The sequence below is a fragment of the Trachymyrmex cornetzi genome, unplaced genomic scaffold (genome assembly GCF_001594075.2).
Source record: "Trachymyrmex cornetzi isolate Tcor2-1 unplaced genomic scaffold, Tcor1.1 scaffold122, whole genome shotgun sequence".
Classification (NCBI taxonomy): Eukaryota; Metazoa; Arthropoda; class Insecta; order Hymenoptera; family Formicidae; genus Trachymyrmex; species Trachymyrmex cornetzi.
Window position 1 is genome coordinate 2,976,430 of NW_017295784.1, and position 12,105 is coordinate 2,988,534.

The 12,105-nt window shown below is 34.5% G+C and overlaps 2 protein-coding genes across 2 annotated transcripts; both read left to right on the forward strand.

Annotated features, from left to right (window-relative positions):
- Positions 1-1,862: 1,862 nt before the first annotated feature.
- Positions 1,863-5,160, forward strand: LOC108768624 (uncharacterized). The gene is made up of 5 exons (XM_018519129.1): positions 1,863-1,898; positions 2,051-2,132; positions 2,506-2,586; positions 2,834-3,689; positions 3,838-5,160. The coding sequence occupies exons 3-5, from the start codon at positions 2,548-2,550 to the stop codon at positions 5,040-5,042; spliced, it is 2,100 nt and encodes a 699-aa protein (XP_018374631.1). The 5' UTR covers positions 1,863-1,898; positions 2,051-2,132; positions 2,506-2,547; the 3' UTR covers positions 5,043-5,160.
- Positions 5,161-6,630: 1,470 nt separating this feature from the next.
- Positions 6,631-11,831, forward strand: LOC108769504 (V-type proton ATPase catalytic subunit A). The gene is made up of 12 exons (XM_018520527.1): positions 6,631-6,732; positions 8,054-8,153; positions 8,224-8,336; positions 8,407-8,772; positions 8,844-8,900; positions 8,979-9,073; positions 9,153-9,424; positions 9,528-9,711; positions 9,905-10,022; positions 10,099-10,379; positions 10,501-10,690; positions 10,798-11,831. Exons 2-12 carry the CDS (start codon positions 8,072-8,074, stop codon positions 10,888-10,890), a joined length of 1,851 nt encoding a protein of 616 aa, XP_018376029.1. The 5' UTR covers positions 6,631-6,732; positions 8,054-8,071; the 3' UTR covers positions 10,891-11,831.
- The last annotated feature ends 274 nt before the right edge of the window (positions 11,832-12,105 follow it).

A 12,105-nucleotide genomic window follows, 5' to 3' on the forward strand; every position in this document is an offset into this window, starting at 1 on the left:
CTTTCGACGATACGATTTTATCGGCGAGACGGGGGATCTCGAAAATGGACGTGGTACGTAGTTCCCGCAGCCCGAAAATGGATGTTGGTGTCGCTAGTGTACGGGGAGTTAGAAGCATTACAGGAAAAAGGCCGGGATGGCCCCGCTCTCAGGTTTCTCTCTGTAAAAAGAAACATTCTGACTTTAGGGGCCGGTCTCACCAACTCCGATTAACCTAGGCTGCGGTCCACTTAGCGCTTCGAACGCTACAGAGCATTTGCAGCACTGATATGACTGGTCCATTTGATACTTCAAAACGCTCCCAGCAACTCTGATTACGTCATCGTTTTTGCTCCCACTTCGCTTCAACTGTCTCACCTCGGGAGGTGAGCTGGCTGGAGCGTTCACTTAGCAATTGTAGCATTCGAAATAGTAATGGACCAATCGGAGAGTAGCGTTTGGAGCATAACGTTTAGAGCACTTGGAAGAAGCAAGTGGACCGCAGCCTTAAGGCCGCAGCACACACTCTTGCATAACGCATAATGCATAGTGCATAAAGGAATCAACCAATCAAAATTCTTCTTTTCCATGGAATGAGAGGAAAGGAAAGATTCTGATTAGTTGATTCGCCTATGCACTATGCGTTATGCGTTATGCAAAAGTGTGTGCTGCGGCCTTTAGTTGAATGCACGTTCCTTTTGCATTCTGACAAGTGAGACATAACTGAATGTCGACGGCCACATGTGTTGCGGTCATAATATCCCTGCATTAGTTTACGCAGCGGTATAGTTAGCGCAGAAGTATTATTTTATCCTTGTTGTTCACCGAGTGTTAAACAAGGTTTAAATAATACTCTCTGCGGTAACCTCTGCGTAAACGAATACACCCTATGACTGCTTCTTAGGAGGGGATACCCAATCAGAATACATATCAGACTACCAATCAGAAACTCGGACATCAATGTCGCTTCTCTCTATATATAGGACTCTACTTTTAGTTTTAGGGCCGGTTGTTCCACCTTTCGGTAAGTCCGGATCTACAATAGGGTTTTAAGCCTTAAGCCATAAGATATGGGCGAACCGCAGTCGCTTATTCTTCTCGGATTCGACTGTAATTGGTCAATTTCTTATGGCTTAAGACTTAAAATACCTATTGTAGATCCGGGGTAAAGGTCACAGCACACACTCTTGCATAACGCATAATGCATAGTGCATAAAGGAATCAACCAATCACAGTTCTAGTTTTTCATGGAATGTGAGGAAGGGAAAGATTCTGATTAGTTGATTCGCTTATGCACTATGCGTTATGCGTTATGCAAGAGTGTGTGCTGCGGCCTTAAATTTTACGTGTTGGGTAAGTAGCAAGAGGCCTGTTCTTTTTGGCTGAACTTTTGCACTAGTTCATCTTTCTTCCCCTTCTTTCCTCCTGGAGAGAAAAGGAAGAGAGATGAACTGGTGTAAAAGTTCAATCAAAAAGAACAGGCCTAAGATTACCCAATCACATGTATAGATTACCAGATTTACCTCACAGGTAAGGGTATATCCACACAACTTGCATAGCCGCATAAACATATCCATAAAGAAAATTATCCAATTGCAGTTTTCTTTTAAAGTCGTACATAAAATGTGATTGGATAATTTTCTTTATGGATACGTTTATGCGACTATGCAAGTTTGTGTGGATATACCTTAAAATTTACCAAAAGGTGGAACAACCGGCCCTTAAAGGAATAGTCCAATCTGAGCGAAGAATCATAAAATGGTTGCAAAACTGTTGAGTCTGCTGAATGCAGCCATAAGTTATAGATTAAGGCTACGTTTTAAAACGTCTCCGAGGAAGATTTTACTCTATATGCTACAGTATATACATCACGTGTACTATATATTTCGAGTAAAATTTTCCTCGGAGAAGTTTGGAACGTAGGTAGCCTAAGATTGTTTGATACATTATTAGCACGTTAAAAAATCGCTGACATTTCAAGATTTCTCCGGGGAATCCCGATTTTCATAAAACACATCACGATTCAATTTATCGTGAACTGTTATCGATACTGATTCATCATTATTTTTAGATTAGTATAAGAAGTCCTGACAGAGAAATAGCGATAGTCGTTCTGAGCCAATCTAAGCAAGTATAAGGAATTAGTGATTAAAGTGAGTTTTTGTAATTAAATTTTAGAATTAAATAAAAAATGTTGATATGTACAATGATTTTGATATAATATTACTAAATATTTCATATAAAAAATATTATTGAACTAATATTAAAATTTAGTTAATTGATGTGAGGTTAAGATTCATCAAGAATGATGTCATCTCCTTAAATTAGATAAGTTGCACATAATATACAATATAACAAATATCGTAATAGATTTTAAATAGATGTAAAAAGATTTTTTAACAATAACTTTTGAGTGATATTCGACCGATAAATAATTTTTCATTCTAAATCCATCAAATTAACATACGTTACTTTGTCAGAAAGATGGAAAAACATATTAATTGTTAATATAATTTTTTTATTTAGGAAAAGGATTGTTTATACTGTCTAAAAGATTTTGTGATTATAATGGCTACAGAGGAAGAAGAAGTTACAGACATACATTGGGTAAGTTGTCTTTTAATATATTATTTGCAGCATTATACTGAGCATCGATAACTTCTTATTTTATACTAATTTTTCAAACGTTGACTATACTCACTCAGTTCACTTGTTTCCATCATTCCAAAAATATAATTTAAAACTTGAATTTAACTGGCGATAGAGGAATTAATCATTTGATAGTTTTTCTCAATTAATTTTATCAGAAACAAAAATCTTTGAATGTATTGTTAATGATACATTTGTTTTTTAGGAAGCTCTAAAGACTTTTGCTATACAAAAGCAACAATGCTTATTTGAGCTTCTTCCTGACTGCACAATATATAAAGACAATGAACATGAATATCTAAAACAAAACATTGGATTTGCAATTTATGGTCCACCAGAGAATACCATAAGTACAAGTACAAAAGAAGATCACTGTTATTGCAAAACAGAAAGTCCAAATGATACGGATGTAGTTGAGACAGTAGGTTATTCAGAAGACGCTCAAAAAGTCATAAATAAGATATATGATAAAATATGTAAATCTTCAGTAGAAACCGATGACTCTGGATCAATTTACTATGGTGTAATTTATAATATGATATTCCGACCCAAAACAAATGTAAAGCCTAAGAAAAAAGAAGTAAAAGAAGAAGTAAAAGAAGAAGCGAAAAAAGAATTAAAAAAAGAAGCAAAAAAAGATACGCTTGATTTTGTAATACCTGTTCCTATTTTTACAATCAGAAATATGAAAAAGTATGAAACTACAAAGAAAGTAAAACAAGAAAATACATCAACTAGTGATGAAGTACAGTATGAAACATTATACATTGATGCCACTAGCAGAGTATATAAAAATTGGACAGACTATATAGAAAATAATAATTTACCAGAGTGCACTATGGTTCTTCCGAAACATGGTTTTTATGAATCAAATCCAGCTTACTGTCCTACAGAGGATTATTCAACAGTTTGGCTGGAAATCCTGGAGTCTCCTTCATGTAAATGGAATGTAAAATTCTTCAAAGGAGTGGATGTCGCTTCTACTGTCGTCGGATTTGGCACAATTGGTTTGAGTATCGCAGCGATGTTCACACCTCTTATGCCAGCTGTTGCTATATCAGGTAAATTGTCCTTAATTGATGCAAAATCAATTTATCATGTTAAATATTAATTATATAAGTTATGATTTATTATATCAGGATTTATTTCAATACTATATAATATATAAAAGTAAGACAATATTACATTCTATTTTATCATGTTTATTAGGAGTTGCTGCTGCTACTGCGACTAGTGCTTGGTCATTCGGTCGAAATACCCAACAATTAGTAGACCGTAGTAAACATGAAGAATCTATTCGTGTTTTCGACAAAGAAGCATTTACACATTATCTCAGCATGGCCAGTACTGCATTTGGTTTAGGAGCAATGGGAGGATCAGCGATTATTTCCAATGTTGCTGCACGTGGTATGACAGTAAATACCGTTGCAAGAGTGGCATTTAATACTGTACAAGGTGGTAGTTTGGTCTTGAGTGGTATTGGCGTCATATATCAGGGTCACTGTATGTATGATAAGTATAAAAAAGAGAAGACTGTCAATGTCATAGATGCATTAAATTTGGCGACGCATCTTATGTTTTTCTACGGCTCCGTAGTTAAGATTCAATTTGCCAGCGACATAATCGAGAGTACTCAAAGTAAAATTATCAATGATTATAAGGATGATTTGGTCACTAAACGTCTTCGTAAAAAAATCAATAAAGTCACAAGGAAAGCTGCCGAAAATAATACATGTAAAATATCCGAAAATGCGGAAGTGATACGTTATATAGAACATCGTCGAGATCTTTCGACAAGTGAGTTTGTAACCAATGGCGGTAAGACAAACAGTACTTCGCATAAAATCGAATGGTCAATCAATCGTGGTGGGTTAAAAGTCAATGGTATCACATTATTAGACCCTATCGAATTTGTTACTCGTCTTATAAAACTGGGCATATTTATCGGAATCGACCAAAACGATTCATCTGGTCCACCGAATAATGATAATGAGGTTATTGAACAGTTAACAAAAGTACTTTGTGATTTATTATCGAAATTGTATGTAAGCGACGACTGTCCTAAAAGCAAAAAACTACCAATAGTGCCTGACTTTGAACCTTTAATAAGGGAGATGAGTTCTCTGCAAATTAATAAAAATTACTTGGAGATGCTGTTTAAAATCACTGTAAAGTTAATAAAACGTTCCAAAAATATGGACGATTTTTTACTCCTGACTTTTACTTTTGTTTGGCAATATTGTAAGGCAAATCTAAAGCAATGGGGTATGACTTTATCCCCGCAAAGCGTTTGCAGCAACAAGATTTTGCAAGGAATTATTACTGCAATTTCTGAAGCAATTGATATGGTGGCTAGTAATTTATGTCATGCTTTTGAGAAATATATAGCTTCTATTTTGTATAAAAATGAATAGAGAATATTAATTCCATATATTTAACATAAAAAAGCGAAATTAGAAAAATTATGTGTATTGTAGTTTAGTAATAAGCAACAATTAAAAATATATACTAAGCAGCAAGAAACATACAATAATATTTATAGCGGCAATAAAATTTAAGCTTTAAAGTAGGGTATTAAAAGTTTGAGATGCACGCGATTTATACCAAGATAACATCGAATAGATATTAAATTGTTTTTTTAAAAATAATTTATATTAAATATATTAGAAAAAATATTGATTGAAAGCGAATTTATATCAAAAGATACGCATCAATATCCCCCATTAAATATAATCATATAATCTTTGACAATCTTATACATATATTTTTAAAACATATCTTATGGCGCCAAAGTGTCTTAAATAAATGAATGGTATTATGTATTTCCAAAGTATTGTAATATGAGTAGTACCTATGTTTAAGCTATTGTAAAGATTTTCACACAATTTGAGGTAATTTTAAATCCTTGAAAGTGTGCTGCATTTGTGCCTTTACAATTTTTTCCTGTTGTATCAAGATTGTATGATTTTCATCGAAAGTTATAAAATAATAAATATCTACTTATTTGCATTTTGTGTTTTTCATTAAGAATCACATTAATTCTTAATTTTAAATGAAGATTTATAAAGTATCACACATAGTGAACGAAAAATATTAATGTAGTAAAAAAAATTTTATTAAACATTTAACTTCGTAAATAGTAATGTAAGAGCTTTATTTGTAAGAGATATATCTTAATTTTTGGACTTTATTGTTATAATAGAAAAATCAAAAGAAAAGAATAAGTGCAATGATACAATGAAATCATTTCTTGATTCCACAGATTAACTTATAATTATATATGTAAAAAGTATAATTATATATATATGTATATATATATATGTATATGTATATACATGTGTTAATTCTTTTATTAACTGAATTTTATTTTAAATTAACGTATATAAAGTTCTTTTTTTTATAAATAAGCTTTGGTAATATACTTTTTATTGTTCTCTTTTTTAAATATGCTTCCTTTTAAAGATATTTTTACTTTTTCTCTTTATCCCTATAAATATTTCGTTTTATTTTTATTTTTCTCTTATTAATAGAGAAAAAGAGAATTATATTTTCTTTTTCTCTTTATAAAATATAGTTATGAAATCTTTCCGAGTAACAAACAAATGTGAGAGAATAACTAGTGTTTCTATAATAAAATATAATGTTAAAAATATAAATATTATAAATATACATATATTATGAGTATATTATAAATATAGAGTTCCTTATATTTATTATAGGAATTCTAATATCCATTTCCACCAATATAAATTAATTTTAATCTCGGTTCAACTCATTCTTTATTTTTTTTCTAATACTGAAAAAATAGAAAAAATGAAGACTGAGAATTGAAGCTAAATTAAAAGTAGAAATGGGTGTAAAAAGAACAACAAAAAGAGAAACAATATTAACATAATTCGAATGCGAGGGCAATTCGCCGCCGTAGCTCTCATGCGGGTGCCATCTTAATGCGCGCGTGCGCGCCCAATAATTGAGAATCGGCACGCGACTCAGCATCGAGTCAGCTGACCTGTCTTGTGATAGCAGCTAGACCGGAGTCGCGAGACAGGCGTACAGTTCTCGTTGCTGGCTGGACTTGTGCTGGAAAACGTCACACCTCTCGCCGTAAGTATTCGTGGCCGAATTAATTGACGCGGCCACCGACGTCTCGTTGCTCGTGCGGATGGTTTCCGAGTCAACGTTTCTCCGTCGGAGATCCGTGCGCGAGCGAGCGAACGAGCGTGCTGTAGTATATCGATCCGGTGGCACTTTGCATGCGCCATCATCTTCCCCGATCGGGCGCGAATTCGCGAAATTCCCAATCGATTTCCGATTGGGAAAAACACAGCTCGCCGATCGCACGGCGGCCGTTGACGACGATGCTTCGCGCAATCGATTGCGGTCGTCTTCGGCGAGAAAACGATCTCGCTTCCGTCTAGCAGACGGCCTACAATCTTCGCGGGGCTACGCCTATTTTTTGAATGGCCTGCTCACGTGAATCGCACAGCCAGCGCTCGACAGCGCTTCTTCGATAGATCGTCTTCTCGTCTACACTGGACTACACGCAATGATTGATTAGTCAGTCTCTGTTTCACCCCTGTTTTCTTGCGCTATTTTCTGTCGTTTATTTTAACCACAGCGAACAATATATTTACCAAATTCTCTCGTTCTCCTGTGATGCGAGCAGAGAAAGAAAAAATTGCAGGAAGACGCAGGAAGCGCAATTTAAAGAAACAGACTTGTTATATTCGCTTGATATATTTGTATCGTATTCTTACTTTTATCGCTAAGTTTCTTTATAATTGATGTATTTAAATAAATATTATTTAAAGTATATATTTTAATATATTTAAAACAAATGTGTGTTTGTTAAAATTTAAAACGCGGGGAAATAAAGTAAAATTGTATTATTGACTGGCGCACATTCATGTATAACTTGAACTGTGGCAATTAAGATAGACGAACGTATTTACGCGATAGCAATGCGTTTCTTTTTCTTTGCATTTTGTGACATTCAATTTGGAACCAGCAGTAGTTGGAGCATAATTCGAAAAATCATTAGATAAAAATTGTGTTCTTATGATAGATATAATCAGTGATAAGATATATTTTCATTTAATAACTGTTTCGATAAAGTAAACACTTTTTTTTATGAAAAAACAATCATATTACTTGTTATTTAAATATTGGGTTTTTTAAAGTAAGAAAATTTTATATTTAATGTTTAAAATACAGATTGAAACATTTTTTTATCTTGTTTAAATTATATTTTTCTGCTGTCTCTCTAAGTTCTATATTTTATGTTAAGATGTAAAAAATGCAATAAAAATAACAAATGTATTATAATTTTCTTAGCTTGATAATTTTCTAATTCTGTCTTCTACAAAGTAAAGTATTTAAACTTATTGAATGCATTTAATATTAGATACGATTTCTTTTTTTGCAGATAAATTAAGTGTTCAAGATGACGAATCAGAGTTTGCCGAAAATTGCACATGAGGAACGGGAGGGCAAGTTCGGATATGTCTATGCAGTATCCGGACCTGGTTAGTTCTTCTCACATGAATTTTACCTTATTCTATTATGCACGTTTTACTTGACATTTTCTTGTTGCAGTTGTTACCGCTGAAAGAATGGCTGGATCGGCTATGTACGAGCTGGTACGAGTCGGTTATTACGAGCTGGTAGGAGAGATTATCAGATTGGAAGGTGATATGGCTACGATACAGGTAAGAAGTATTAACTGTGTACATTTATGTTTTGTCATAGAAATAGTTTGACTAATCCCGTAACATTTAGGTATACGAAGAGACAAGCGGTGTGACAGTTGGTGATCCCGTGCTTCGCACTGGAAAGCCGTTGTCCGTTGAATTGGGTCCTGGCATCCTTGGTAGCATTTTCGACGGTATTCAGCGTCCGTTGAAAGACATCAACGAGCTCACAAGCTCGATTTATATCCCGAAAGGTATCAATGTACCGGCGCTTTCGCGTACCGCTACTTGGGAATTTAATCCGCATAACGTGAAGAATGGCAGCCATATAACAGGCGGTGACTTATACGGCGTCGTGCACGAAAATACTTTAGTAAAGCACTGGATGATCCTGCCTCCTAAATGTAAAGGCACAGTCACATATGTTGCGCCCATTGGCAACTATACTGTCGATGTAAGATTTCGTTTATTACCTAATTTCATTTTTTGTAATTTATATCATAAATTTATGTAATATCCTTGTAGGATATCGTATTAGAGACCGAATTCGATGGCGAGAGGCAAAAATATACCATGCTTCAGGTATGAAACACCTCTGTGGCAGATATAGAGAATTTTGTATGTATTACATGTTGTAAATTTACGTTTGTATGCATACAGGTATGGCCAGTCCGTCAACCTCGCCCGGTCACTGAAAAATTGCCAGCTAATCATCCTCTACTCACTGGTCAACGAGTCTTAGACTCCCTCTTCCCGTAAGAACATTCTTCGGATAGTACATTATAAAACGTGTCCAGAAATATTTGGAACATATGTGCAACATGCGTGTTACAGTTGTGTTCAAGGCGGAACCACGGCTATTCCTGGTGCTTTCGGTTGCGGTAAAACCGTCATCTCACAGGCCTTATCTAAGTACTCTAACTCCGATGTAATCATTTATGTCGGTTGCGGAGAACGTGGTAATGAGATGTCCGAAGTATTGCGAGATTTCCCTGAATTGACGGTGGAGATCGAGGGCGTCACCGAATCTATCATGAAACGTACCGCTCTGGTTGCCAATACATCTAACATGCCAGTAGCTGCGCGTGAAGCTTCCATTTACACTGGTATGCAAGAAAAAAAACTCAATTTACTATAATATAACTAATACAAATAGAACCATATATTATTCAAGCTATGTTAATCAATAATTTGTTGTTTGTGACGCAGGTATTACACTATCCGAATATTTCCGTGATATGGGTTACAACGTATCGATGATGGCAGATTCGACATCTCGTTGGGCTGAGGCTCTCCGAGAAATTTCGGGTCGTTTAGCTGAAATGCCTGCCGATTCCGGTTATCCTGCTTATCTTGGTGCTCGTTTAGCCAGTTTTTACGAACGCGCCGGAAGGTATGATATTATCGTGTTGTATACAAAATAGTCGAATGGTTAGTGTAATCAAGTATTTCCCTCGAAATCATAATATCACAAAGAACATATAATATTAATTATGTGTATAATCTTGAAAGAAATTTATATTGAAACAAATAGTATTTTGTTTATTAATCAATGCGACTAATATTAGACCTTAATTTTCATGCAGAGTGAAATGTTTGGGAAATCCAGACCGTGAAGGATCTGTTAGTATCGTCGGTGCCGTATCACCACCAGGTGGTGACTTTTCTGATCCTGTGACCAGCGCGACGCTCGGTATTGTGCAGGTACAAAGGACGTCTATATAAAAAGTAAAAAAGATGTCGATAAAATAATTTTTTAAATAAATTATTTAATTTATAGGTGTTCTGGGGTTTGGATAAAAAACTTGCGCAACGCAAACACTTCCCGTCCATTAATTGGTTGATATCGTACAGTAAATATTTGCGAGCACTGGACGATTTCTACGACAAGAATTTCCCAGAGTTCGTCCCATTAAGAACGAAAGTGAAGGAGATTTTGCAGGAGGAAGAAGATTTGTCGGAAATTGTGCAATTGGTAGGCAAAGCTTCGCTTGCCGAAACGGATAAAATAACACTTGAAGTAGCTAAATTGCTGAAAGATGATTTTCTGCAACAAAACAGGTATGACATATTGTTTTGAAATAGTTTTATAAATGTATTATTCATAAATGTTATGAATGGTTAAATATTACTTGGAAGAATTTTTTCATTCTTTTCTGAATCTTTTTTAAATTTCTTCTAGCTATTCACCGTACGATCGTTTCTGTCCATTTTATAAGACTGTGGGAATGTTGCGAAATATGATCGCATTCTATGATATGGCAAGACATGCAGTGGAATCAACAGCTCAGTCAGACAACAAAATCACATGGAATGTCATTAGGGACAGTATGGGCAATATTCTTTATCAATTGAGCTCTATGAAGTTCAAGGTAGGTAATTCTAAGCATGTGCAAAGGTCTGACTAATCCCTTCTCGTAATTTGAATTTGAATGTACCTCTTTCTTTTTATTTAAAAAAAAAACTTTGAAACTTTTAGGACCCTGTTAAGGACGGCGAAGCGAAAATCAGGGCAGACTTTGATCAGCTGCACGAAGATATTCAACAGGCGTTCAGGAATTTAGAAGACTAAATTCCTAACTTGCCACTTGTTAAAAGCAATTTTAAGATATTGATTGTTCTTGTAACTTGGCTCTAACATTTAAGAATGTCCCGGTCCAACTAGTAAATTGCAGATAGCCTGCTAAAAATACGACTACATGCAGCATTATCGATTATGTCATATATTATTTGTCGAATATACGTCAACTTTGAAAGGGTTTGAATGAATTGTAAATAGAGAAGCTATGATGAAACCACAGAAAGCAGCGAAATATTTGAAAGAATGTCGTGTCATGTACATGACGATTGTGACAATAAAGTGGGACATTCTTAAATGCATTTGAAGCATACATTTAAAGATACGCTCCGCTTCCTTGAGAGTTAACTTGCTTGACTCGAGAGCAGAGCTAATTGTAATTAATCTGATATTATTACAAAAAGTAATTTTACCCTTCGCGTAGAAATATACTTTCGTTTCTTTTTTGCTTTGTTAAAGACGCATATAATCGGGAAAATTAATAATTCCTATATGTTTTCCGTAAATGTATGATATAAACGAAAGTATAAAACGGCTGCCCGTTTCGACGCGCGCAAATTAGAATAATGGTATGAGAATATACTCTCGATTACCAGCTATGTGGCATGTGGATAACACGACTGTTCTTATCTTGCAAAAAGATTATGAAGTATTAAATATTGTAACATATAATGTACTATTTAAGCGCGAAAAACGATAATCGCAACTGTTATGCATACTATACCTTAACGTTACACAAACATGATTTAAAAGTTTAGAACAGAACACACATACACACGCATATATGATATGTTAGACAAATGATCAAGGTGCAGGGTCTTCGATATCATGAAGATAAATATGAAAGGAAAAAGAACTTGTAAGTGTTCCATTGACTTCGACATCATTTCCATTGTATGATATGTATAAAAATACAATAAAATTATGCACAAGAAGATTATGATTTGCTGGATACGTGGATATGACCATGCCAAATAAAAGCTCTCGTAGACCACTTTTAATAGATCTTGTTTTAATCATCACTGTATAACAATAACCTCGCGGTATGTACATTAACGGTATATTACATTCCGATATCTAACGTTTGGTGAATTAAAATTTTGAAGTCTCCATAGAATATCATCTTGTATTGACAAAAATATGTTATTGCCACATGTACATTGCTCTATATTTTATATATATATATATATATATATATATATATATATA

What these genes read in the sequence shown, in the direction of transcription:
- LOC108768624 (XM_018519129.1), top strand. Translation starts at nt 2,548, where the DNA reads ATGGCTACAGAGGAAGAAGAAGTTACAGACATACATTGG. An exon ending in AAGTTACAGACATACATTGG is followed by an intron (nt 2,587 to 2,833) that starts GTAAGTTGTCTT and finishes TTTGTTTTTTAG; the next exon opens with GAAGCTCTAAAGACTTTTGC. An exon ending in GCCAGCTGTTGCTATATCAG is followed by an intron (nt 3,690 to 3,837) that starts GTAAATTGTCCT and finishes CATGTTTATTAG; the next exon opens with GAGTTGCTGCTGCTACTGCG.
- LOC108769504 (XM_018520527.1), top strand. Translation starts at nt 8,072, where the DNA reads ATGACGAATCAGAGTTTGCCGAAAATTGCACATGAGGAACGGGAGGGC. An exon ending in TTTTACGAACGCGCCGGAAG is followed by an intron (nt 9,712 to 9,904) that starts GTATGATATTAT and finishes ATTTTCATGCAG; the next exon opens with AGTGAAATGTTTGGGAAATC. An exon ending in CGACGCTCGGTATTGTGCAG is followed by an intron (nt 10,023 to 10,098) that starts GTACAAAGGACG and finishes TTTAATTTATAG; the next exon opens with GTGTTCTGGGGTTTGGATAA.